This window comes from Mus musculus, chromosome 4, assembly GCF_000001635.26.
Source record: "Mus musculus strain C57BL/6J chromosome 4, GRCm38.p6 C57BL/6J".
NCBI lineage: Eukaryota > Metazoa > Chordata > Mammalia > Rodentia > Muridae > Mus > Mus musculus.
The window spans coordinates 49,183,735-49,211,327 of NC_000070.6; the positions used below are offsets into that span (position 1 = coordinate 49,183,735).

The window sequence follows — 27,593 nt, forward strand, 5'->3', positions numbered from 1 at the left end:
CCTATACAAAGCACCCTGTGGTTAGTGCATAGTCAACCAAGGATATTTATATTAAAAGAAAATGTGTGAGGTGGTAACTTATTTCACCTTGCTTTTGCTAAAATTACTCAAAAACAATCAATGAATAAATCAATAAACAAACAAATGCATATATATGTAAATGAATAATTTGAGGTTTACTTCCTCTTTTTCTTTTGATTTTAGAGGGAATATTTATATAGGTGTTAAGAGAAAATGACTCGATTCATTGTAGGCAGTGCCATCCTTGGGTTGGTTGTCCTGGGCTCTATGAGAAAGTAGGCTAAGCAAGCCATGGGGAGCAAGCCAGTAAGCAGCACCCCTCCATGGTGTCTGTGTCAGCTCCTGCCTCCAGGATCCTGCCCTGTTTGACTTGTGGATCCTCCAGGATCCTGCCCTGTTTGACTTTGTCTGTGTCAGCTCCTGCCTCCAGGATCCTTCCTGTCCTGACTTCATTCAATGATGGGTTACAACGTGGAAGTGTAAGGCAAATAAACTCCTTCCTGCTCAACTTGATTTTTGGTCAGAGTGTTTCATCACAGTAATAAAAACCCTAACGAAGGCAGTGGATAAAACATAAGGAAACATGCAATGAGATTATAGCAGGTAAGCGAGTGGCTTCGCATGTTTCCCCAGCTTCATGTTAGTGAATAGTTGTGCTTATATTAGCATATATAGCTTTCTCAAAACCCAATGCTTTCTTAATGTAATACAAACCCAAATGCTTCTCTGCTCTCTTAGAGGTTACTTCTATAGTGACCAGAGCAACGTTCTAACCCCCACACCATGTGCCTCGAATTATTTGAACATCTGCAATGAATGGAAGCAATCCTTCAGCTTGTTCTATTTGCAAGAAGTTCTGATGTTCAGAGGCTCATACTTGTATTCATCTGGCAATGTCATGCCCACTGAATCTCTTGTAGGTTAAGGACAAAAAGCCATGCTGATGAAGTGACATTACAAAAAGTGAAGAGGTTCAGTGCTATTCATTGAAGCACAAGTGATCTTGAAGGAAATTGGGAAATATTCTTTTTAAAGGCCAGTCTTAATAGCTGAAGGAATCTAATGTTTTCCATCCAGTCGACCACCTGACCACAACTTGTCACACTAACATGGTTACAATTTAAAAAAACAAAACAAAACAAAACAAAACAAAAAAAAACAAGACCATTTTGATATAAATAAGTGGCTATAGTGACTGAGGAAATGAAGAACAATTTTCTTAACTGCATTCACATTTACTTGAATTTTTCCCAACAATACATATTTATAAAAAAAATTTACAAAATCTTGATAGATAATTAGATATAAGATAATAGATATATTACTATGAGAATTTGACGAATTTTCTGGTCTCCATCAAACTTGAGCTTTCAGCTGATACAGGGTCCGTGAAAAGCAAGGAATCGTTTTTAACAGATTTATAGGGCACATTTTAAAGTCTCGCATTAGTTATACATACTACATTATGGACTCTGTAGTCTTTATTCTTGGACAAGAGATGAAAGGATCTTGAGGTAGTTCAGTCCCCGTCTTTCTGAAGAACCACCATGCTAATTTCCACAGTGACTATCTAACTTTGCACTTCCACTGGCAGTGAATGAGTCTTCCCCTTACTCCACATCCTTGCCAACACGAACTGTCACTTGTTTTATTGATCTTAGCCATTCTGGCAGGTAGAACATGAAATTTCAAAGTAACTTTGATTTGCCTTTCCATGATGGCAAGTGATATTTTATATTTAATTAGAGTTTCTCAACCATTGTACTGAGAAATTCCTCAGCAGCTTAAGAATTTCTCCTACAGTTAGTTCCTTGAGATCTATATCCCATTTCTAACTTGGGTTATTTGTTTTGGTTTTGTTTTGTTTTTACACCTAGCTTTTTTGAGATCCTTATATATTTTGGATGTTGTTCCTCTATTGGGTGTGTAGTTGATGAAGATCTTCCCATTTTGTAGACAACTGCTCTTTCATGTCGATGGTTTCCTTTGCTTTGTAGAAGCTCCACAGTTTAAGGAAGTCCCACCTAGTAGTGATTCACCTTAGTTGTTTTGTTAATGGTGTTCTGTTCAGAAAGTCTTTCCTTGTGTCAATGAGTTCAAGGCTATTCACCACTTTCTCATCTATCACGTATAGTGTATCTTGTTTTATGGTGATGTCTTTGATCCATTTGAAGTTGAGTTCTGTACAGAGAAATAACTGTGGATCTATTTGGATTCTTTTTTTATTAGGTATTTTCCTCATTTACATTTCCAATGCTATTCCAAAAGTCCCCCATACCCTCCCCCCCCCACTCCCCTACCCACCCACTACCAGATTTTGGCCCTGGCATTCCCCTGTACTGGGGCATATAAAGTTTGCGTGTCCAATGGGCCGCTCTTTCCAGTGATGGCCGACTAGGCCATCTTTTGATACATATGCAGCTAAAGTCAAGAGCTCCGGGGTACGGGTTAGTTCATATTGTTTTTCCACCTATAGGGTTGCAGTTCCCTTTAGTTCCTTGGGTGCTTTCTATAGCTCCTCAATTTGGGGCCCTGTGATCCATCCAATAGCTGACTGTGAGCATCCACTTATGTGTTTGCTAGGCCCCGGCATAGTCTCACAAGAGACAGCTATGTCAGGGTCCTTTCAGCAAAATCTTGGTAGTGTATGCAATGGTGTCAGCGTTTGGAGGCTGATTATGGGATGAATCCCTGGATATGGCAGTCTCTAGATGGTCCATCCTTTTGTCTCAGCTCCAAACTTTGTCTCTGTAACTCCTTCCTTTGGTGTTTTGTTCCCAATTCTAAGAAGGGGCAAAGTGTCCACTTGTTCTTCTTGAGTTTTATGTGTTTTGCAAATTGTAACTTATATCTTGGGTATTCTAAGTTTCTAGGCTAATATCCACTTATCAGTGAGTACATATCATTTGAGTTCTTTTGTGATTGGGTTACCTCACTCAGGATAATGCACTCCAGGTCCAACCATTTGCCTAGGAATTTCATAAATTCATTCTTTTTAATAGCTGAGAAGTACTCCATTGTGTAAATGTACCACATTTTTTTTGTATACATTCCTCTGTTGAGGGGCATCTGGGTTCTTTCCAGCTTCTGGCTATTATAAATAAGGCTGCTATGAACATAGTGAAGCATGTGTCCTTCTTACCAGTTGGGACATCTTCTGGATATATGCCCAGGAGAGGTATTGCGGGATCCTCCGGTAGTACTATGTCCAATTTTCTGAGGAACCGCCAGACTGATTTCCAGAGTGGTTGTACAAGCTTGCAATCCCACCCACAATGGAGGAGTGTTCCTCTTTCTCCACATCCTCGCCAGCATCTGCTGTCACCTGAATTTTTGATCTTAGCCATTCTGACTGGTGTGAGATGGAATCTCAGGGTTGTTTTGATTTGCAGTTCCCTGATGATTAAGGATGCTGAACATTTTTTCAGGTGTTTCTCAGCCATTCGGTATTCCTCAGGTGAGAATTCTTGGATTCTTATATAACCAACCATCCAGTTAGACCAGCCCCATTTGTTGAAGATGTGTGGTCTTTTTTCCAATGTGTTACTCTGGCTTCTTTAGTAAAAATCAAGTGTCCATATAAGCGTAGATTTATTTCTAGTCTTTAATTCAGTTTCATTGACCAACGTGTCTGTTCTTCTGCTATCTTCTTCAACTTCTTTCTTCAGTGTCTTAAATTTTCTATTATATAGGTCATTTGTTTGTTAGTGACCCCAAGATATTTTATGTTATTTGAAGATATTGTAAAAGGTACTGTTTCTCTGATTTTTTTTCTGATTTGACATTTGTATAGATGAGGCCTACATTTTTTAGTTAAATTTTTATCCAGCTAATTTGTCAACAGTGTCTATCAGTTTTAGAAGCTTACTGGTGAGATTTTTAAGGTCACTTATGTATAGCATCATAGCATCTGCTATTTTTTCCTTTCCAATTTTTATCCCTTTGATCTCCATAAGTTGTCTTATTGGTCTAACTAAGACTTCAAGTACTATATTCAAAAGGTATGGAAAGAGTAGAGAACCTTGTACTCTTCTTAATTGTAGTGGAATTGATTTGAGTTTCTTTCCATTTAAATTGGTATTGTCTGTAGACTTGCTGTAAACTGCCTTATGTTGAGGAATCTCCCTTACATCCCTAATTGCTCCAGAAATTTTATTACGTTGGATTTTGTCAAAGGCCTTTTCTGCGTCTAATGAAGTGGACATGTGGGTTCGTTCTTAATTTTCTTTATATGGTGGATCACACTTATCAATTTAACCATTCCTGCAGCTCTGGGATGAAGCCTACTTGATCATAAAGGATGGTCTTTTTGATGTGTTCTTGGATTTGGTTTGCAAATATTTTATTAAGCATTTTTGCATTTAAGTTTATAAAAGAAAATTATCTGTAATTCTCTTCTCTTCCGTTGTTGGGTTTTTATGCAATTTTGTCTATCAGAGTAATTGTGGCTTTATAAAATGATTTGGACAATGTTTCTTCTGTTTCTATTTTGTGGAATAATTTGGGAAGTACTGTTATTAACTCTTCCTTGAAATTCTGGTAGAATTCTTTACTAAAACCTTCTGGCCTAGTGCTTTCTTTAGTGGGGAGATTTTAATTACTGCTTTTATTTTAATAGGGGTTATATGTCTGTTTAATTTGCTTATCTAATCTTCATTTAATTTTTAAGTGGTATGTATAGAGAAAAATAGCCATTACTTTTAAATTTTCCTTATGATTTCTAGATTTTAAACTTCCTTTATGATTCCTCAGTGTCTCTTCTTATGCCCCCTTTTCATCTCTAATTTTCTTAATTTGCAGTTTCTTTATCCATCTTTTAGTTATTTTTTGGATAAGGGTTTGTCAATCTTAAGTGATTTTTCTCAAAGAACCAGCTCTTTGTTTCATTGATCCTTTGTGTTGTTTTTGTTTGTTTGATTGGTTGTTGGTTGTTTTCTATTCATATGTTATTTAGTCTTTTTCCCTTGAAGCCTTTAATATTCTTTTCTATTTTTTAATACTTCTTTCTTTGTTCTATGCATTTAATATTTTGATTATTGCGTGCCAAGGGAACTTTATTTCTGGTCCAATCTTCTTTGTGTTCTGTATGCTTGTTCTACCTTGATAGGCATCTCCTTCTTCAGGTTAGGGAAATGTTCTTCTATAACTTTATTGAAAATATTTTTGTTCCTTTACCTGGTGTGGTGGTTTGAATAGGAATAGCCCCCATAGACTCATATTTGAATGCTTGGCCTATAGGGAATGGCACTATTAAAAGGTATTGCTTTGTTGGGGCAGGTATGGCCTTGTTGGAGAAAGTGTGTCACTAGAGGGTGGGCTTTGGGGTCTCAGATGCCCAAGCCTAGTCAGTGTGTCACTGCCCTTTATTCTGTGTATAGATGTAGAACTCTCAGCTATGTTTCCATGTCTGCCTAGATGCCACCACATTTACTGCCATGACAATAATAGACTAAATCTCTGAACTGTACCACAGACCTATGGTGTCTCTTAACAGCAATAAAAGCCTAACTAAGACACCTTCTTCTTCTTCTTCCACTATTTCATTATTCATAGATTTGGTCTTTACATAGTATCCTAGATTTTCTGGATGTTTTGGGCAGGATTTTAAAAAATTTAATGCTTATTTTGTTATTGATATAATTTCTTATATTGTGTTTTCAGTGTCTAAGATTCTCTTATATTCTGTTGGTGAGCCTCACCTCTTAGATTTCTGCTAAAGTTCCTAAATTTTTCATTTTCAGATTTTTTTTTTCAGTTTGCATTTTCTTTTTTGATTCTATTTCCACATCCAGGTCTTAAACTGTTTTATTAATATCCTTACACTGTTTGTGCTTCCATGGATTTCTTTAAGAAATGTATTCATTTCCTCTTTAAGGACCCTCTATCATTTTCATAAAGGCTTTTTAAAGGTCCTTCTCTTGTGCTTCTGCTATATTGCAATTATCAGGTCCTACTGTAGTAGGGTTTCTGGGCTCTAGAGGAGACATATTGATCGTCCTGGCTGTTATTGATTCATTGTGGTTCTTTTCTGATATATAAGCTTCTGGTTTAGGGATGACTGATTGTAATTCTAGGTGTTGATATCTGGTCTTGTCTTTGTTGGGTGGGTTTCTTTCATGTTTTGTTTTCCTCCGTGATTCTTAAGAGAGTGTGGTAACTGTGAGTCACTTCGTAGGAAAATTTTCTGGGATCCTGCCAGGTGTGGCCACTGGGTTTCTGGGTAAATGTGTTTTTAAGTATTAGGAGCTTACATGAAGGAATGGGGATGGACTGGTCAGGGGGTTCTGAAGGGTTCACAGGAGGAAGGAAAATAGAATGCTCTCTCAGGATCTCCTTAGTCCCCGGGAATAGAGGTAGAGAGTGAGGAGAGGCTACAACAGATAGTCTGCTACAGGGCTAGGGATGAGACTGGAGAGTTAGATTTGTAGGAGAGGGGGAAGAGTGATGTTCTGAGCCTTGCTTACCTGATTTACTGGCAGACTTGCTTCTCTGGCAGGCTTGGCTAATGAGTTCCCAGGGAGTGCCTGCCGGAGCTGGAATGCAGTGATGAGTTGGAAAGGAAGGTGAAAAGGAAAGATCTGTGTAATTCCCTGGAGATGGGGGTGGGGAGTGAGTGGAGGCTACAGCATGTGATCTGCTACAGAGCTGGGCATGAGAATAGGGCATTGGATTTGAAGGGGAGACAGGAGTTTTTAGCCTACCTGCTCCCCTGGCTGAAGCGCATGTTTTTCTTTAGGCACAGTAGTTGTATTGTATTGTATTGTATTGTATTGTATTGTATTGCATTGTATTATTTATTTATTTTGAGTGTGTGTAAATGTGTGTGTGCATATACCACAGTTTATGAGTGATACTTAGAAAGAAGCTTTGAGAATTTGTACTTTCCCTTTGCAGCTTTGGTCGGGGGATGAACTTAGGTCATAGGGTTTGTTAGAATAAGTCATTCCGAGATGAGCCATCTCATTGTCAAACATCAGTGCACCAATTTCTCCTCTTTTTCCTCTTCTTCTTCTGCCTCCTCTTCCTCTTTCCAAAAGTGAGCATTCTAGAGTCTGGGGAGATAGCTTAGTTGGCAAAATGCTTCCTTGGAAAGAATAAGGAGCTGAGTTTAATCTTGAAAAACTCTTACTCTTACTGAAAAAGCTAGACAGGGTGGCATCCATTTGCAATCCTTGTACTAGGGAGAGGAAAACAGACGGATCCATGGGATGTGTGGGCTTAGCTTCCTCAGTGAGTTATAACCCACTGGGAGACCCTACCTCAAAGACTGAGGTGGACAGCACCTGGAGAAAAACCACCAAGGTTAACTTATACAAGCAAGCACAGCCATGTACACATACTTGCCCAAACATGTGCACCCTCTACACACACACACGCACACACACACACACACACACACTCACACACTCACACACACACACACACACACACACACACACTCACACACTCACACACACTCACACACACTCACACACTCACACACTCACACACACTCACACACTCACACACTCACACACACTCACACACATACATACACACAGAGAGAGAGAGAGACAGACAGACAGACAGACAGACAGACAGACAGACAGACAGACAGGATGGTGCAGGAAGAAAGAGGGAAACTAATGATTTCAGGAAAAACTTGTTTCATGCAGAGCCTAATTCTGAACCAGATGAAGCCTCAAGGAAATGCCTGGGATTCACGAAAGTGAAGTGAAGGTTGTGGGTAATTTAATGGCAAGATATCCAGAAAGCTGCCCATTACCTATCAATTGCAACTGGAAACAAAATAGAAAAATAGATGTATGTCTTGGTATGTTGTGCTTTGAAGGATTTAAATGGATACAGGAGAGCATCCAGCACAATTGACCCCTTGCCAACTTGACACACAAATGCATCACTGTTAAACCACAACCTTTCCTTTCTTATTCATCCCCAAGATTACATATTAATAAAGACACCACAATATAACACATTTTACAAACTTAAAAAGTCCCACAGCCTTGCAAATTTAAACCTTAAGGTTGGCTCTGGAAAAAGAAAAGAAAAGAAAAGAAAAGAAAAGAAAAGAAAAGAAAAGAAAAGAAAAGGAAAGGAAAGAAAAGAAAATCCAGTCTCTCTTTAAAACCCCAAAAGCTTAAAAAAAAAATCTCTTTAAGACCCTAAAAGCTCTTTAAAAAAATATTTAAAGTCTCTCAACTGTGGGCTCCTGTAAAATAAAAAAAAAAAAAGTACTTTCTTATTTCAAGGGAAAGAATGAGGACACAGTCACAATCTGAACCAAGCAAAACAAAACAAAACAAAACAAAACAAAACAAAACAAAACAAAAAACCAAAGCTCCAACATTGAAAATAACTCAATGTCTAATTTGTGAGATTCACTTACAATCTCCTGGGTGCCTCCTAGGGACTTGGGTCACTTCTCCAGCTCAGCCCTTTGCTACACACACAACCATCCTCTAAGCTTGGACTGGCTCCATACCAAGGCTGCTGCTCTTCTTGGTGGTCATCCTATGGTATTGGTATCTCCAAATTGGTGATATTTTCTGCTACAGCTGGGCTGTACTTTCAACAATAGCCTGTTTTAGGCTTTCTTCATGATGCCAAACTCTCTCTATTTGACACCGTCACTCCTAGGTTTTCAACTGCTGCAGAGGCTGCTCCTTCACTAATGACCTCTCCTAACCTCTGACAGTACCAAGCCTTAGCTGCTTTCTATGACCCTCTCATGCATTTAAAACCAATACAACCACACGTTCAGCTCCCAGCACAGGGTACAACCATGTCTGGAATGCAGTTTCTGTGGGCTGACTCTCAGGAAACACTTCCCAAAAGATTTCATCTCGACAGTGTTGGTGTATTCTTAATCACCAGTAATTTCTCAGCTCCAGTCAGCCAGCATCAGGTATCCCAGCAAAGCAAAGGTTTCACCTTAGTTCTGGTATCTTGTTAATCAGCTGAATCTTGAGCCCCAGCCACCAGAACCACAGAATCTTAATTCCAAGTAACAAATAGCCCCAATAAAGTCTTTAAACTTTCCTCTGAAATTTCACAAGTCAGGCACCCGTCATCAACATTATCCTCAACATTTTTATCTCCCAAGATCCTATAGAACATCCAATGAAGTCTCAACACTCAATGGCTTTTGTAGCCCAAAGTTCCAGAGTCCTTCCATAATCCTCCCTAAGTCTGTTACAACAACACCCCCCCCCCCACACACACACACACACACTATCCTGCTACCAAAGTGCCTTAGTTAGAGTTACTGTTGCTGGGATCATGTCCAAAAAAACTTGGGTAAGAAAGAGTTTATTCAGCTTATGCTTCCACATTACAGCTCATCAACGAAAGTCAGAACAGTAACTCACACAGGGCAGGAACCTAGAGTCAGGAGCTGATGCAGAGGCAATTGAAGAGTGTTGCTTACTGACTTGTTCATCGTAGATCACTCAGTTTGCTTTCTTACAGAATTCAGGATCACCAAGCCAGGGATAGTACCACCAATGATGGGCTGGACGTTCTCCAATTAACCATTAATTAAGAAAATACAATATAGACTTTCCTTCAGCCTGATCTCATGGAGGCATTTTCTCAATTGAAGTTACCTCTTTACACATAACTCCTAAAACTATCTAGAACACAGTATTCTCTTTAGTAAAGTACCAAATTAAAACTACTTAGTCATTTATTTTTAAAATTCATTCATGTTGCTTTATCCGTACCCCAAAGCACCATCTCCGGCTGTATAGATGATCACAGGAAATCTCAACTGACCACCCACCATTCTCATTCTTATCCTGCTCTCTTAAACCCACTCTCCACAGCCTGTGCAATGCCCCAAAGCAAATTGGGTTGTGGGGCTTCCTTCCTCAAAAATTTCCCATAAATTACTACTTTATTTATTTATTTATTTATTTATTTATTTATTATTTTCTTTATATACATTTCAAATGCTATCCTGAAAGTTCCCTATACCCACCCCCGCCCTGCTCCCCTACCCACCCACTCCTGCTTCTTGGCCCTGGCATTCCCCTGTACTGGGGTATATAAAGTTTGCAATACCAAGGGGCCTCTCTTCCCAGGGATGGCCGACTAGGCCATCTTCTGTTACATATGCAGCTAGAGACATGAGCTCTGAGGATGCTGGTTAGTTCATATTGTTGTTCCACCTATAGGGTTGCAGACTCCTTCAGCTCCTTGGGTACTTTCTCTAGCTTCTCCATTGGGGGCCCTGTGTTCCATCTTATAGATGACTGTGAGCATCCACTTCTGTATTTACCAGGCACTGGCAAAGCCTCATAGGAGACCCCTATAACAGGGTCCCTTCAGCAAAATCTTTCTGGCATATGCAATAGTGTCTGGGTTTGGTGGCTGATTATGGGATGGATGCCCAGGTGGGGTAGTCTCTGGATGGTCTATCTTTTCGTCTTAGCTCCAAACTTTGTCTCTGTAACTCCTTTCATGGGTATTTTGTTCCCTATTCTAAGGAGGAATGAAGTATCCACCCATTGGTCTTCCCTCTTCTTGATTTTCTTGTGTTTTGCAAATTGTACCTTGGGTGTTCTATGTTTCTGGGCTAATATCCACTTATCAGTGAGTGCATATCTAATGACTTCTTTTGTGATTGGGTTACCTCACTAGGGATGATATCCTCCAGATACATCCATTTGTCCAAGAATTTCATAAATCCATTGTTTTTAATAGCTGAGTATTACCTACCTTTCTTAAAAGGAATTTCAAACTATGGAGCATGGTGTTAACTCCCTATCATCTGGGCAAGGTGTCTCTCACTCCAGCCTGTTCTTACATGCTGTTTACCTATGCTTCCTGGGTTACAGCCACACTGTTCTATATTCTCTCCTTTCAGGAACACTAAACAAGGAATACATTCCTGTCCCTGTCCCTGTCCCTAATTCTTATGCATCCCATGATCATTTCTTTGAATGAGACTTTTTTGGCCTCTTAGACTAAGTTATACTCATGCAGGTCTCAAAGTGATAGTGTTTGAATCTCATTTGTAATTATGAGTTTATTATCATCTTTCCAAGGAATGCTTGGGGTGAGTATAACTGCTGAGCAAAAAAAGGTAGTGGTAAAGACAAATATTCCCAATGAGCTGTATAACGTGTCAACTGGTGAGTAGTATAGATAAACTGAAGGGGAGTAATGCAGGGGGCAGAAGGCCTAGAATTCTGGGTAAGAGTAACAGTTTGCAATGTTAAAACAAATGCTCAGCATATTACTATACCAGATAAAAATGAACGCAACTAACATTAAAATGTTAAATACAAAACTTAAACTTGTTAGGCTATACTCATATAATCCTGGCATGGAACGCCAGGTGCTCAATGTTTATCAAGGAGACTAATGAACAAAATTACCATTTATTCTGCTCATCCAAAATTCTCAGGCTGCTTCTATCACAGAGCACACACTGATTGATTATGCACCAATGGAGAAACCATGAGTCACCCCAGAGTTTTAAGGGATTTCTCTCACCTCCTTTTCTTGTCCAATCTCCACAGGATCTAACAGGGCTGGTGCATTACCCTGTTCTGAGGGTTCAAGGACTTCTGGCAGGGATTTTTCTCACAAACACATAGCCATGGAATGGAGTATTCCATGGGGTAAATGGGTAGATCTGGTGCCTCTGCCCATGGAATGCACCGTTTTGTGGTCTCACCCTCCTGAGACACAGATGTACACAAACTTTTACTTTCTGTCTCTCCTTCTGAAAAACCAAACAGCTTGGCTCCAGGGCAGCTCAGTTTTAAATTGGAAAACGCAGCCTTGCTTGACAGAACAAGTATCACAGCCTCCCCACCGCTCACAACAGTTTGTAATCTATCCCTGCAGGCAAGACTGCAAAGGGTTGTCTAACATTCTAGAGCTCAGTATCCAAAAGGACTCTGCACAGAATCTTTAGATTCTAGCCTTTGGGGACAGTTCTTATCTTTCCAGAAAATTTTCACCCTGTTCTTATGATTCTTTTCCCTCTAAATACTTAATGACTCCTGTATCTTGAATCTTTGTAAACCAGTGTGGCTCAAGGCATTGTTGAGGGAGATTTTAGGACCAGGTCCTGGTCTCTGGCAGCTTTACTAAGGCATGCTTAGCCACTTAAAGAGTCAAACAGGGTTTTGTTGTTATTGTGGTTGTTTTTGTTTTGTTTAGTCCATGTTTGGAAGAACAATAAATGAAAAATAAATGAAAAAGCATCCCAATGCATCTTCAGGGTCCTGATAAGAGTCTGGTTAGATGTAAATAGAGTACAGAGTGGTACCCCATTGACTTAGCATGGCATGGTTTATTCTAGAATAGACTTTAACATAATGTAATTGCATGTTTATGCTTACCAGTGGACAGTTTCATGGGAAAGATTCAAGAAACCACCATGTAATAATGCTCCTATCCTAAAGTAAATTAGGATAATTTTAATTATAAATCTTGTTATTGAGAACTACAATGAGTAGTGTTTCAAATTTTATAACCAGGGAAAGAAGTAAAAGGGGCAACAATTAACTTTAGCACGTTAGAATCACTTTGACTAGTTTTCAGTTAAGACTATTGGCAACATATTAACTGTTTCTTTTCTCTCCATAGAGTGGAGGAGAAGGATGATGATGGTGGTGGTGGTGGTGATGGTGGTGGTGGTGGTGATGGTGGTGGTGGTGGTGGTGGTGTGTGTGTGTGTGTGTGTGTGTGTGTGTGTCTATGTGTGTGGTCCCCATATCCCTGGCTCTTGTGCTTCAGGGTTTCTTTTTAACGTAGCATCAAAACCTCATTTCCTCCCAGCATCTAGTTGGATTGAAGGAAATGTGAACTCACCACTTTATAATTAAGAAAACCTCGTTGTGTGTTTCTATGTTCCCCAGCTATTGTTTTTCCTAATGGAAAGTTACAGATAAACAAAATCAGTGACTTGAAAACGAAATTAGAAGCAGTACCCTTCTTTCTCAGGCTTGTTTTTCTACTTAGCAGTTGTGGTAAAGCAGAAGGTGAGCCAGGGTTCTCTTCTCAGTCATCCAAGCATTCCTGTATGCTTTCTTCCTCGCTGCTCTGGGTCATATGCTGAGTCTCATAATCGATATCATATTTGGGTTTATTGTTGCTTTGAAAGATTAACAGGCATAGTCTCAGACTTCTAAAACAATATTCATTTTATGTCATTTAAGGCATAAACCTTATAATGCAATAATCTTTTTTGCATAATCAAAAGGCCCAGGTAGAGTGCCATGGAATAATTCTTCCTATCAATTTTACACTTAAAAATGTATTCCTAACTTTTTATAGGAGACCCAAACACATAATTTCTCTATTCTCTTTAATTATGCAGTATAATGAATCTTAACTATATGGAACAGGCAGAAACGACTGACCCAAGATCTAGACTAGCATTACATAATTGAGTTCATGTAGGACTTACAGAAGATTGACCCAAAACCTAAGACTGGCTCAGAAACTCAAGGGCTGACTCGAGGCAAGTAGAGGATAATGCAGATAACACAGTAGGGCTAGATCGCTGAGGCATGTACGTGTCAACATTTACTGTATGCTATTTGCCAAGTATTGTGTACAGGGCTGAGGTTATAAGGAATGAACAAGATAAACACAGTCCTGACCACATGACAACTTGTAAAAGAAGCAGATTAAACGTTTGCAATAAGAAATGATGACAGGATGGTTAAACTGTGGGATCTGTTGACATATACTTGTAGGTCTAGAGAATGAGCAGACATTTCTTAGGCAAATATAGAGGAAGAGACAGCATTCTAACAGTGGGAACAGATTGTGAGAGAACCCATAGGTGAGAAAGAGGCTGGCCTATTGCCAAGACGGAGTGGTTAGAGTGCAGAGAGACAGGGTGACCACAGGCGAGGAATGCTGCCAAATGGGACTGCTAATGTGTGACAGTCTGAAAGAGTTACAGCAAGCTGAGGTATTAGTCACGCAATCTTCTTTCTTGAAAGGCCCAATAAGCTGGGAAGACCCTAGATGCTAATTGATATTTAATCAATAGTGACAAGACTGAAAACTAGTCCTACTGAATAGGTCAATGAACAACGGTACCCTGAAGAATCCTAGAATTATCTCTTGGTCCTAAAATGCATCAAAGAGCCCATGAGGAGCCTGGAATCCTCACAGATAAAGAGATGACCAAATTCGCTTTCTCCAAATTATGAATTTTCACTCCTTTGTTTTCTTCTGGTTGACTTGAGCTAGGTCAAGGGGTGAGCCATGTGTCTAGTTTCAAGAAACAAGAAGGGAGAGAGTGAAGAGAAGAGTGCCATTTCTACCTCCCTTTGGGTGTGGCTCTCACACTGTCATGCTCGAAGAACTTTGCAAAACCTCTCTAAAACTCAACGAAGTGTTTCTCTTAAAAGCCTAAGTAGAGCGTTCCTCAAACCCACATGACTAATTGATAAAATCTACTTTACATCCACCTACAGTTTTTTTTTCTTCATTTGTTCCTGTCTCTTAGTGGCTCTGTTGCTTTAAAAACACGACTGGATTTTTCCATCACTGGGAAATTAAATGCAAACTGTGATCTTGATTGAAGATCATGGACTGAATAGAGTGATCCAGAATAGGGAGAGGCAGCTCATACCACCCAGGCAGTTAATGCATCTTTAACATGTGTTCAGGATGAATTACATCTGGGGATTATGGCTCAGCACAGGAACTGAAAGATAAAAATGAAAGGTTTCTCTCACAAGTCATTTTTTTTCTTACCTTTTCATTTTCTCCTTTTAACTTAAGCCTCCCTCCTCCTCTGCAATTAGTATTAGACATCATATGGAAATAAGCTCTGGTTTCTCCATGTTTAATGCTAGCTATATTCTCACTTTATTCTTAAACTAACCTAACTTTTGGAAGCTTCTAGAAACACTAGTCTGAGTGTTATAGAATATGCTATAGGATGTAGAAGATGCTGTTGTTAAGACCTGGGACATGGGTTCTGTGGTCCTAACAACACACACTTGTCAAAATACGCTTTTCTTTCGAGAAGAAGGTATGACAAGGAAAAGCAACTCAGTGGCTCAAAACATTAGCCATAATATGACAGATCAAAGGAGTACCTGAATGTATTTAGAACTGTGAGTTAGAAAAATGAAAAAAAAATGCATGCTGTAAGTTACTACCCACCACCATTTGTGGCTTCTAAGTGAGAAATGTTTTATACTGAGGCTAATTTACCCAAAAACCATGCACTCTGGCAGGCAGCTGAAGAGCTGGGAGGTCTTTCTACTTACTTTGGTGAGAAGGCTTGGTTGTGTGTGAGCTCTAAGAGTTGTTTGTGCTTAGCCTTTCTAATGGTTTCACTGGGTCTTAAGTAGCTTCCTCTTCTGCACATGCATGCCAGAATTCTGCTGAAGTCTGGAGAAATCACATTGTCTGTACATACCATTCTCTTTGAAGCCCAGCCTGCAGAGGCCAAGATACTGCAGCCTCCCCACCTACTAGCCCCACTCAGATCTGGAAGAACACCAGTCACACGTCTGCATTCTCTAACTACACAAGGGTTTCTTGACCCTTCCCAGGCAGTAAGCCGGAACTCACCTCTGTTTGCTCCATCTTCTCTGGATCACTGCTAGTCTGGGCCTCCTGTCTAATTGACGTCTTCAAAGCCATCATCCCATTTATTATCACTTGTATTTTTATATTTTTGTTAATTGAGAATTTCATACAGCCTTAGTGTTCAACTGATAGATGAGAAATGAAAACATGGTACCTTTGTACAATGGAATCTTATTCACCAGTATAAGTAACATGAAATTATGAAAGTTGCAGGTAGATGATTAGATCTGGAAGCTATACTGAGTGAGGTTAACCCGAATGGAAAAAGACAAGTGGCACAGATTCTCACTCATGAGGATCTTAGCATTAAGTCTTTAGATGTATGTGTTTAATCTGCAGTGCTTCTAAAGTCTAGGGAAGTATGCAAGAGCAAGTGGTGTGGGATGGGAAGAGAAATCTCAGGGAAGGACTGTCTCTACTTTTTGGCTAGTTTGTTTGTTTGTTTGCTTTGTTATCTTCTAATAATTTCAAGAAAGGAATCATATTCCAGATTATTTGACATTCATGATGCAAAATCCTTCTAGGGGTACTTGAAGGTTCATAAGATTATTTTCTGTGGTCAATTTTTGAGCTTCATTCCTATTACTATAAGCCTATTAAGTAGAATCTAAATGTAAAAAAACATAAATAGTTATTTAGGAGCAAAAAAGGGTTTTGAAAAAAAGATTTTGAAGTAATTTATAGGAGTCAGTAGTTTAATTTATACTTACTTGTAGCTTATTTGAAAGGGCATTTTCAGAATTAAGAAAATCTTACCTACAATTCATTTTTATATAAATTAAATTTTAACAAACAATAAACATAGTGAAGTTGCTGAAATTTTACATTTTGGACATCTCATTGCATACTTTCAAATGGGTTTGGTGTATTTTTGCTGCTTTAAAATTTGTTTTTGGTGGGGGGTTTTCGAGACAGGGTTTCTCTGTATAGCCCTGGCTGTCCTGGAACTCACTTTGTAGACCAGGCTAGCCTCGAACTCAGAAATCTGCCTGCCTCTGCCTCCCAAGTGCTGGGATTAAAGGCGTGCACTACCACTGTCCGGCTACATTTTTTTTTTTTCATTGACACTAGGAGTCTAGCCTGAAGTACCTAAAGGATAGAGCCTACTTAATTGCTCTTTAAACTTAGGATGCTGTACCTTAAAGGTTTTTTCTCATCTTGATATGGCATTTATACATTGGACTCTCTTTAATTCCCTATATACAAGTAAACACCCTGTCAAATTCCAGTTTCCCCTTTGTTAGGAACTAGGCAAAACCAGTTTTTCCTGTGGCCCAAGTTGGGGACTTTATCCCAGTCAGACAAAGCAGCTCCAAGCCCATGTGCCTGTGTGCTCAATCCTAAAGTAGCAATTCTTCAACAGGGCCCCCCCCCATCCCTCTATTTGATGTCATAGAGAAACAACCTCTTGTTTCCCTCCCAGCTTTTAATGCTAACTATAATCTCACTTTAAATTTAATTTCAACCTAAATTTGAGAAGCTTCTAGAAACACTAGGCTAAATATTGTAATACATCAGAAAATGCTATTGATATGGTGGGGCCATAGGTTCTGCTGCTATGCACTGAAAACACTGTCCCCACTTGAAGGGAATATTTGTCAATATCCGGGAATAGTTTTGGTCATCACACCTTGGGTGAGAGGATGCCTGCTCTCTTTGGCATCTTATGTGCAGAGGTCATACATAGGGCTAAGTACCCAGAAATGCTTAAGAAACCCTCCTCCCCACAACTCTGTAGACTAGAGAGTCAACAGTGGTAGGACTGAGAGACATTTTTTTTTTAATCAATGTGGGTTCAATGTTGAGAGTATTGGGCTTGCTCAGAAAGGAAATACTTTTGGTAACCTTCCTGTTGTCATTTTTAAAAGAGCTATCATAGTCCTCTTGGCAAAATTAGCATAATGTACATTCTATCTATACAGACAACAAGCTCATATTTCCCTAAAATTAGCAGTCCTGGATGCTAAGAACAATTTAATTCACACCAAAGTTAGACACTGAGGTTGCTAAGTTATGGATACTCATTTTCAATTATATTTGTTCCCAGGAGCTTCCCAAACTGGTCAGCTGAATTAATTTCAACTTAAATATGAAGATATTTATTCCCATCTTATCTTCCCCCAAAATGTTTTTTTTTCCATTTTTGTATCACTAACATGGGTACTTGATGATCTGTGTCTTGAGTTCACAACAACTTGGTATCCTTCCCATGAACAAGAGGAAACAGTATGAAAATTCCAGGGGAAACTCATCAGACGATATTGAATTGAGATTCCACTGAGGTATGATTCATAATTCAGTAATACTTGCTGGGAGATGAAATGCTTCATCCGAGGTAATTAACAAGAGAGGGCACTGCCTGTCAGTATTCATTCTCCTCCTTCTATTATGTTTCCATTAGATATGGAAATACCCCGTCCTGAGTTTGTAGCCCTGAGGTGTTCTAGTCTTGAGAGTTTGTGCATAATGAGCAGGAAGTACATGAGTGGAGTTTGGTGGCAGCATCCACGTCTCCTTCTTGCATTTCCTATATTGGGTCTAGTACTGGTCTTTAACTTTCACAAATAAGCTGAGTGAATTCATAGCTCTAGAAAACATGCTGGAGTGCTTCCCTCCCCCAACCTGGTAGGAGAAAGCTTAACTTTCTTTCAGCCAATCAAAACAACTATCTCATCTAACAAATCTCTTCCCACATTTGTTCAAACTAGGGCTGCATTATTATTATATGAGCCCAAAGACATTTTGCATTTTTAAGCCCCTTTCTTCATGAAAATAAAAATTATGTTTTATATTTGATATGGAATAAACCCGAATATGTTATATACTAAAATATTTTCCTCTTGGTGATCAGAGGGTCTCAGATGATGCCTCGTTGGAAGTGGCTGTTGATGCTGCTGGGCTTTTACTGGAGTCTAATGGGAAGCCTGGACTTTGTTCTGCCCCCAGAGAAACTGTGTTTGCCTTTCATAAGACAGTATGGCTGTCCTTCCTCCATTCACTGAAGCAGGATCAGAAGAGATATGATAAGACACTGGACTTAATACAACTCTGAACCTTATAACATCCCAGACTTCAGTAAAAAAACCACAATCAACAGATAAGAATGCCATCATGAAGTATTATTTAAGATTGCCTTTTTAAAAAGAAAATAGAAAATACCTTTGAAATGTTGTTAGCAATTGGATTAACTCTGGATTATTTTTCGTAGTCTGGAAAATCTGGTGGGTTTTGTCGTTTGCTTCCTTGTTTTGATTTTTATTTTTGAGACACTATCTTGGAACTTGCTTTGTAGATCAGGCTGGCCTCAACCTCAAAGAGATCCACCAGCCTCTGCCTTCCAAGTGCTGGGATTAAAGTCTTGTACCACCATGCCCCACCTTGTCTGGTCCTTTTAACTATGTTAGTTCTTTGAATCTGTTAACATGGGATGTCTTCTCCTTTGTGGGTGTCTTCTTCAGTTCTTTCGTGAATGTTTTGTCATGTTTAGCATGGAGATAGTGCACCACCCTGGTTGTACTATTCCTAAGTCTAAAGGTTTTCTTGTGAATGGAATTCTCTTCTCATTTGTTTTTCTGATTGCTTGTTGCGCATGTAATAGAAATGCAACATGCAACCAGGTTTGGGATGGGGAAACTTTTCTTAGGGTTTTGTTCTGTGGGGATGGGGTAGAGAATTGAGCATAATTTACTTTAATACCATTGATTCGCTCTTCAAAAACTATTCCTACCAGCTGTGTGAACAGCACCCATTGCTCCACTGGGTTCAAAATTTGTGGCTATCCAACTTGCACCTCTTTTCTACTCTCAGAGATGGGAAGCATTTCCATGTTGTTTGTCTTCATTTTCATAGCCTGAATTAGTAAATAAGTTTGTGAATATTTTCATTTGTTCATTGGTGATATAAATTTCTCCTACAGCTCATGTATTACAATACTTTGTCTACATTGGTAGTCTTTTATAAAAAATCCTGGCACTTCTTTTGTCTCAACGTTGATTTATATCTTTTTACATTTTTAAGCTGCAGTTGAAAATCTGGATGAGTATAATAGGGTAATAAATTTTTGTATTTAATGGTCTTTGAAATTAAAATCTCTAATTAGAATTGTTATTGTGTTAGGAAAATGTGCATATAAATATATCATTAGAAACTGAAAGTAAACCAAAAGTCTGGAAGAAAAAAATTATTAAACATATATTTAATAAATGACAAGTATCCAGAATATACAAAAAGAAATTACACCCTGAAAACAATAAATGAAGAAGCATATCACACAGAAGTTTCAAGTTTTAAATAGACATTCCACAGAAGGCATTGTACTTTGTTGCTGCTAACAAGAGGTCACATTTGAGTCATAAAGCATGATGAGTGAATTTTAAGATCTTTGAAGAAAGTAAAATTGAACAAAATAAGACCCATTAGTCCAGTGTGTAAAATGGATATGCATGTTCCTTTCTTAATGAAGATAATATTAGTTATTCCTAAATTCCAAAGTTGAATAATAAAATACTAGGTATGTTATGGATATTATTTCATAGTATATAATGTCCATTTAAAATTTTTAAAGTTGTCTGAGACTTAATTTTTATTTTTTCCATATGTTTTTTTAAGTTTCCAAAAGTATTTCATTGTAATATAAAGCCTGCTTAAATATGCAAATGACTGAAATGTAAAGCAAATTTTTTTTCTTATTATGTATTTTCCTCAATTACATTTCCAATGCTATCCCAAAAGTCCCCCACACCCTCCCCCCCACTCCCCTCCCCACCCATTCCCATTTTTTGGCCCTGGCGTTCCCCTATACTGGGGCATATAAAGTTTGCATGTCCAATGGGCCTCTCTTTCCAGTGATGGTTTTGGCTATTTTATTTATTTACATTGCAGACGAGATCGGGCGTGTTCAGGGTGGTATGGCCTTAGTAGACTTATTTACATTTCAAATGTTATCCTACTTCCTGGTTTCTCTTCTGCAAAGCCCTTACCCCATGTTCTCTCCCCACTGCTTCTATGAAGGTGCTCCCCCACCCTCCCTCCCACCCACTCCCACCTCACCACCCTATCATTCTCCCATTCTGGAGTATTGAGCCTCCACAGGTCTAAGGGCCTCCCCTCCCATTAATATCAGATAAGACAGTCCTTTGCTATATATACAGCTGGAGCCATGGGTCCCTCCATTTGTACTCCATGTGTGGTTTAGTCCCTGGGAGCTCTGGGGGGGGGGGTTAGTTGGTTGATGTTGTTGTTCTTTCTATTGGGTTGCAAACCCCTTCAGCTCTTTCAGTCCTTCCCCTAACTCCTCCATCGGGGTCCTCGTGCTCAGTCCGATGGTTGGCTGAGTATCCGAATATATATTGGTCAGGATCTGGCAGAGCCTCTCAGGAGACAGCTATACCAGGCTCTTCTCAGCAAGCACTTCTTGGCATCATCAGTAGTATCTGGGTTTGGTGTCTGTAGATGGGATGATCCCCAGGTGGGGCAGTCTGTGAATGGCCTTTCCTTCTGTCTCTGCTCCACTCTTTGCCCTACATTTTCTTTTGACAGGAGGAATTCTGTATTAATATTTTTGAGGTGGGTGGGTGGCCCCATTTCTCAACCTGGGGCCATGCCTAACCACTGGATATAGTCTCTACAGGTTCTATATCCCCTTTGTTGGGTATTTCAACTAATATCATTCCTGTTGGGCCCTAGGAACCTCTCGCATCCCTGGCACCTGAGACTTTCTAGTAGCTACCCCCTCTTCCCTATCCCCCACTGCTACATATTTCTGTTCAAATTCCTGATCCTCTGTATTCCCCCTGTCTCTCTCATATCTGATCCTGCCCCCCTTTTTTCTTCCCTCTCCTCTTTCCCTTCAAGGTCCCTCCCTTCCTCCACCTCCCATGATTATTTTGTTCCCTCTTCCAAGTAGGACTGAAGCATCCACACTTTGGTCTTTCTCCCTCTTGGGCTTCATATAATCTGTAAATTGTATAGTGGGTGTGATAAATACAGATTACAAAGGATATAAATTATATTTGATCTGAGAATAATTAACATTTGAGAATGCAGCATCTTAAACTAAAGACAATCTAATTTAAAGCTTTATTTTGCAAACATGTCAGGTATGGGAGACCTTAATGAAGAGAAATTAGCTAAATAAAGACATTAGCAGGTGCTATTGACTATTCAGGTAGCTATGCAGTTCCCATGTAACTCTTCATATCAAAATCCCTAAGAATTGTTAGTCATAATGACATAGAGAGTAAGTGAAAAGCAACGTGCAGCTAATAAGAGCATCTGTGACCTTCCTGCAGCACTCTCTGGGACAGACATGTCTTGGAAAGTCTTTTTTATCTAGTGAGTCTCAAAGAGTCTAGAACCTCAGCTTCATTCCTTCTATTAAGAAAAACCCAAATTAATTTACCCCCTATTAGAGGAATATTTTCAGCTGAGAGCAGGACAGAGAGGACCTAATAAAATATTGGAGAGTAATCTGCTATAGTCTAGCTCCTCTATTTTTGTAGGTATGGAGAATTGATTATTGCTTTAATGCTTCATACTGGGGTCATGCTCACAGGTCAGGAGGCACACAGAAAGAGAAGTCAGTGATGTATTAACCCAAAGTAGTTGTTTGCTGTGTAGTCGCAAGCAAGGGCAAATAATTACGATTCAGGAAAGAACAGGGAAAGATTAGTGTCTGTAGATGATCTTGGCCCCAAAAGGGAGAGGAAAGGGCAGAGGCAAACAAGCAGAGCAAACAAGGTTATAAAGCAGAATTAGGCACAGGTAAAGGAATTCCTGGTGGGATGACAATAAGAAATATTTTATTACCAGAAACTGTGTTTTGTGGCATGGCGGCAGTCTACTGAGTTAAGACACAGTAGAGTGCCCAGAGTAATAATCTTGTTTGCTATTGCTGTGTGCATGAGACATTCGTTACTTGGTCAGTTTTCCTCTAGGATTATTGTTAGCTGGTATAGACTTGACTCTGGCTCAACTGTGTTGTAGATTAATGCCTTGGTTGTTCTCCGTCTGCACACACAGTTCTTAACACCTTGCCATCTATTTCCGTTTCAGCCTGGACAGTTTCTGACAGTGCAGTCTCACCACATGATTTGAGAAATGGCTGTAGAAAACAACACTCAACGCAGTTACTCCATCATTCCATGTTTTATATTTGTTGAGGTAAGTGTATTTTTAAAGCGATGAGCATGTTGTAATAGCAAATGACATGCTGAGAACATGTATTCTTTTGTGAAATTACTTCATTTTATGATAGGGTCAAACATTGGTATCACAAAGAAAATAATTTTAAAATGATGTTTATTAAATAAACCATAATTAAGAAGGTTTTGAAACTGTGTCTTTAGGACAAAGTGCGTTTTTATTCTGTTTCTTTTATTTTCAATGATCCTGTGAACATATTAGCTATGAAAGTCAATGCAGCACTTTAATTAAATTCTCTTTTAAAAATCAATGTCCTTTTCTAAAAATCCGATATGGCAGGCAGTTGACCAATGTTATTAGTTCATGTTCTTTTGCCTCAGGAGCCCATGGATGGAAAAAATAGAATTGGCCACTTCTATGCATTTTTCTCTGTAATGTTAGAAAACATATGTGATGGGATACTGCTTCCATCATGCATCTCTCCCTGCATCTGTTCTGCTAGTTTCTAGTACCTTCTCCATAGCCCTTTCCTCTATGGAGTATTTGCTATGGAGGAGACAAAGATGAGGACATTTGGGAAAATTGGGATTCCTATGTCCAAAAGTCTATTCCCCAAGTTATCTGAGATTAAAATGTTGGTTTGTCAACTATATTACTGTTTGTTCTTATCAAGATAGGTCACCTAAGGGATTATTTTACCATTAATAAAGACTTTAATATGAACTGTCAAGAGCTGAAAAGTGCCTGAGAATTCAGTCTGGATAGCTGTGGAAATAATCACGCCATCCCAAAGGTAGCTAGAGCGTCTTTTACGTTGTATATGTTTTTGGTTGGCTGGGGATTATGTATGTTGATCTATTTATTATCTGTGAAAAGAGTCACTCAGGCTAAACTACTACATAGCATAACAAATACAGACTTTCAGTAACTGTGCCGGCTTTTTCCTTTAGTGTTGTTGTTGTTTTAGACACAGAATCGCCCTTTTTAGTCCGGACTGTCTTGACCTCACACAATCCTTCTGCTTTAGCCTTATGAGTACTGGGATTATGGGCTAGTATGACCTCACCTACCTAGAAACATTTTTATACTCAGCCGATGAATCATAGTGACTTTTGAGCTTAAAGTTTTATGTTTAAAAGTTTAAAGTCTGTGTGTTTTATCTGGTGGGCATTTAGGGGCAGGATAGTATTGCCTGGCAGTTTATTCTCTGTTTGACATTTGTGAAGCAGCTTGCTTGCCTTACAGAATCTGGTGGACTAGGAGAGAAGGTCAAAGCTTATATATAAATAATTAAGCTAAAATTCTAGAAGTTTAAACAACTCATCTCTGCAACATGCACATATTGCCTTTAACTTGCTACATAATGTAATGGACAACACTAGTCACATTCTAGCAACGCAGTGTGTGAATTATGGGTTCTACCTCTTGTTGAAATTGTAATGGATGAAAGGAGTACTTTTTCTTGGTGCCTATGCAGAAAATGTAAGAATACCATTTCCTTTTTAAGTGTTCTCTTTTTTTGTTATAAAAAAAATAAAATGTATAGTATTCTATGAGGATGCTGAGGAATAAGTCACCTATCATCATCTTCATTCTTCTAGCACACTTTTATATTTTAGATTTACCCCCCCCAAGCCCAACAAGAACCAAGTCTTAAAGCAAAGGATAATTTATTATTGAAAACTGTACTTTCTGAAGGTTTTTAGCTCTAATTTGAGAATGATGAGCTTGGCTGGTGAAGCAGGCGCTAGGGATATAAATTAACTCTTCTGTGGCTCACCTTGATGCTGTCATCAGTATAATTTGGAAACCCGGGAGAGGAGAAACGATTCCTTCTTTTTCTTGCTGTGTTATCATTCCTTATAGGAGTTCAGATGTATCATTAACATCTTTGAAGAACAAGCAGGATGGGTGGGGGATGGAACTTAGTTGAGAAGTAGGAGAAAGGGAGCCTCAAGGTGTCTTCAATGGTTCTCACTGTTGCGTTAACAAACATTGGATACTTGGCCTGTATTTCCTCCGGGCACTGCACCAAGCGTATCAGAAAATGTAGCCAAAGTCACTAGGTTAAAATGCCAGTTGCATCAGTGGTTATTGTTTTCTAATTAGGAAAAATATTAAACACAAGAAAAAAAAAACCCAAACCAACTACCCAGAACAAAACTTACAATTTTTCCATGTTTGCTTCAAATATTTTCCCCCAGGGAAAGTAAAATGTGGCTGGTGTGGCCAACGTCTTACAACATAGAATATGATTCAAGTGTACTCTTTACTTATTTATTGTACTCTTTATACAATGTTAATTAAAATATGATTCCCTTTCCTCCTTTTAGCCCCTCCCTCCAACCTTTTCCATATCCCCATTCTCAAACTGATAGCCTTTTCTTCCATGATTATCGTTAAACACACACACACACACACATACACATAGACTAATATATAAATGCAACCTGATGGGTTTGTTTATGTTGTCTGTGTATAGATGGCTTCAGTCTGACTACATTGCTCTGAGAAAGCAATTAAGGGGCTCATTCTGGAGATAGAATAAGTCTCCTCTGTAGGTAGACTGCCTTTCAAGGCAAAAAGAACAATTCCTCTGATAAGGGCTGAGGGTAGCCTTTGTCCATATATATAAAAATAAATATTTAGAAGGCAGTTTGGTACCACGTCAGTTTAACTAACAACAGTAGCCAGTGCTCTCTGTTCATCCATGGGATTCTTAGTGGGTTTATAGTGAATACTTTCATGTGGCGTGAGCCTCAAACCTGATCAGAGGCCAGCTGGTTCCTCTCCTAGCCTTCATGCCCTTGTAGCATTGGTGAGCACACCTTGCCTGACAGGTTGGTATCATCCTCAGATGGGTAAGCACATTAATGCCGTTTCTCCAATGGCAGCCTGTCTAGCTCCTTCTGATGCTATGAATGCAGGGAGGAAGCTTCCAGCTCAAGTGTAGACTGAATTCCATAAGCCTTGCCTGCAGGGTGTGTTGTATCTTCAGCAAAATGATCTTACTATTACTGGTGAATAGCCAAGGCAATTGACAAGAGTGTTGTTTTGTGGGTCTCTATGATGAATGACTACTGAGGAGGGATCTAACACCCTCCTCAGGATTCCAGAGAGCCATGGTTTCACCTTCTTGCACCTTCTTTTTTAAATCTGAAAACTTTGGTAGATTTTTTTTAAAAATGTATTTTATTCACTTTACATCCCAATATCAGCCCCCCCTCTCCTTCACATACCCCCTCATGCAGATCCTCTCTCCATTCCTCCTCCTTTGAGAGGGTAAAGCCTCCTCTGGGTATCACACACACACACACACACACACACACACACACACACACACTGCTCTCCCGTTCTGAGCACATCAAATTACTGTAGGACTAGGCGCATCCTCTCCCACTGAGGTCAGACAAGGTAGCCCAGTTAGGGGAATGGGATCATGGGATCTACAAGAAGGCAGGCAACAGATTCAGGGACAGCTCCTATTCCAGTTATTCGGGGATTCACATGAAGACCAAGCTGCACATCTTCTATGTATGTGCAGGGGGATAGGTCTAGCCCATGACTGCCCTCTGAAAGATCCAACAAGCAAGCTCTTTGGTTGGTGGTTCTGTTTCTGGGAGCATCTAGCACATTTCTTTATACCTATATGTTTTAATTACAAGGAGATAGGTTTCCTTTGGCTATTTCATACACCCTTCATCTCAGTTAACCCTCCCTCCACTTATATACCCCTTCCCAACTTAGACATTTCCTTTGCAATGTTCTCCTCTTTCCTTTCATATCACATTTACTCTACTGTCTGCCTCCATTAAGCTAAACACAGAGATCTAAAGAATGAAGCAAGGGTCCTGATCTGAGAGACAACATGTGGTGTTTATCTTCCTATGCCTGGATTACATCAACCTATTTTTTTCTAGTTCCATCTATTTTCCTGCAAAATCCATATTTCTGTCTTTTTTTATATCTTGAGAAAATTTCACTGTTTGTATGTAACACATTTTAATTATCCATTCATCAGCTGGTGGAAATCTATGCTATTTCTATTTTCTAGGTGTTGTTTGAAGGCTATACAGACCTTTGGGTAAATAACCAAGAGAGGTATAGCTTGGACATACAGTAGTTCTAGCTTTTTGAGGAAGCACCACACAGATTTCAATACTGCCTACATAGTGATCCTCCCACCCACAGTGAATAAGAGTTCCTTTTTCCCCACATCCATGCCAGCATCTGTTGTCACTTGAGACATACTATTCTGACTGGGGTGAGATGGGAACTCAAAATAGTTTTAATTTTTAGTTTATCCTTTAGCAGGTTTTTCAGAAGTCATAACTCATAAATACTTGTTTAAAGTTGACTTCGTATTGTGATAACTGAGGAATGGTAACTTTACTTGGCATGAAGTCTCCATGGGTACAACAGTCAGCTCTATTCTGCTCCCTTTTACTCCCTGATAGAATTGTTACTGCTGCAAACTCCTCCAGCATTAACTCTTCACAACAGGTGATGCACTCTTTCTTTTCAGTTGATTGTAATATTTGCCCCCCTTCCCTAGAAGTGCTTCGGTTCCTAAGTGCTAATTTCTCCTATAATTTATTTTGCATTATCAATATAAATGACATTTAGATAGCTTGTCCTGATTAAAATGTTCCCTTGTAGAGGGAGGAGGAGGACTCCTAAGACTCAATAAAAAACAAAAATTACGAGTCTTAGGAAGTTCTTGAAATGTAACAAGGTTCAAAAGGTCCCTCTTCAAGATTAGAAAGCCAGTAAAACAATTCCTGGGAGGAGGCTGTCCTGATAGCTGACATAGATCTTGCAGAGAGTTTCAAGGATACAGGTTTTGTGAG

At 39.2% G+C, this 27,593-nt stretch overlaps 1 protein-coding gene across 4 annotated transcripts in view; it reads left to right on the forward strand.

The window, feature by feature from the left end:
• The window catches only part of Plppr1 (phospholipid phosphatase related 1), a 280,800-nt gene that overhangs the window by 124,273 nt on the left and 128,934 nt on the right, over nt 1-27,593 (forward strand). For 3 of the 4 annotated variants that reach the window (NM_178756.4, XM_017320250.2, XM_011250049.3), the window contains exon 2: nt 22,654-22,761. In NM_178756.4, the coding sequence (NP_848871.1) occupies nt 22,699-22,761 (63 nt within the window). In that variant the 5' untranslated portion in view covers nt 22,654-22,698. Of the gene's footprint in view, nt 1-22,247; nt 22,363-22,653; nt 22,762-27,593 lie in introns of those variants that run through there. The other variant, XM_006537968.4, reaches the window with a different exon arrangement.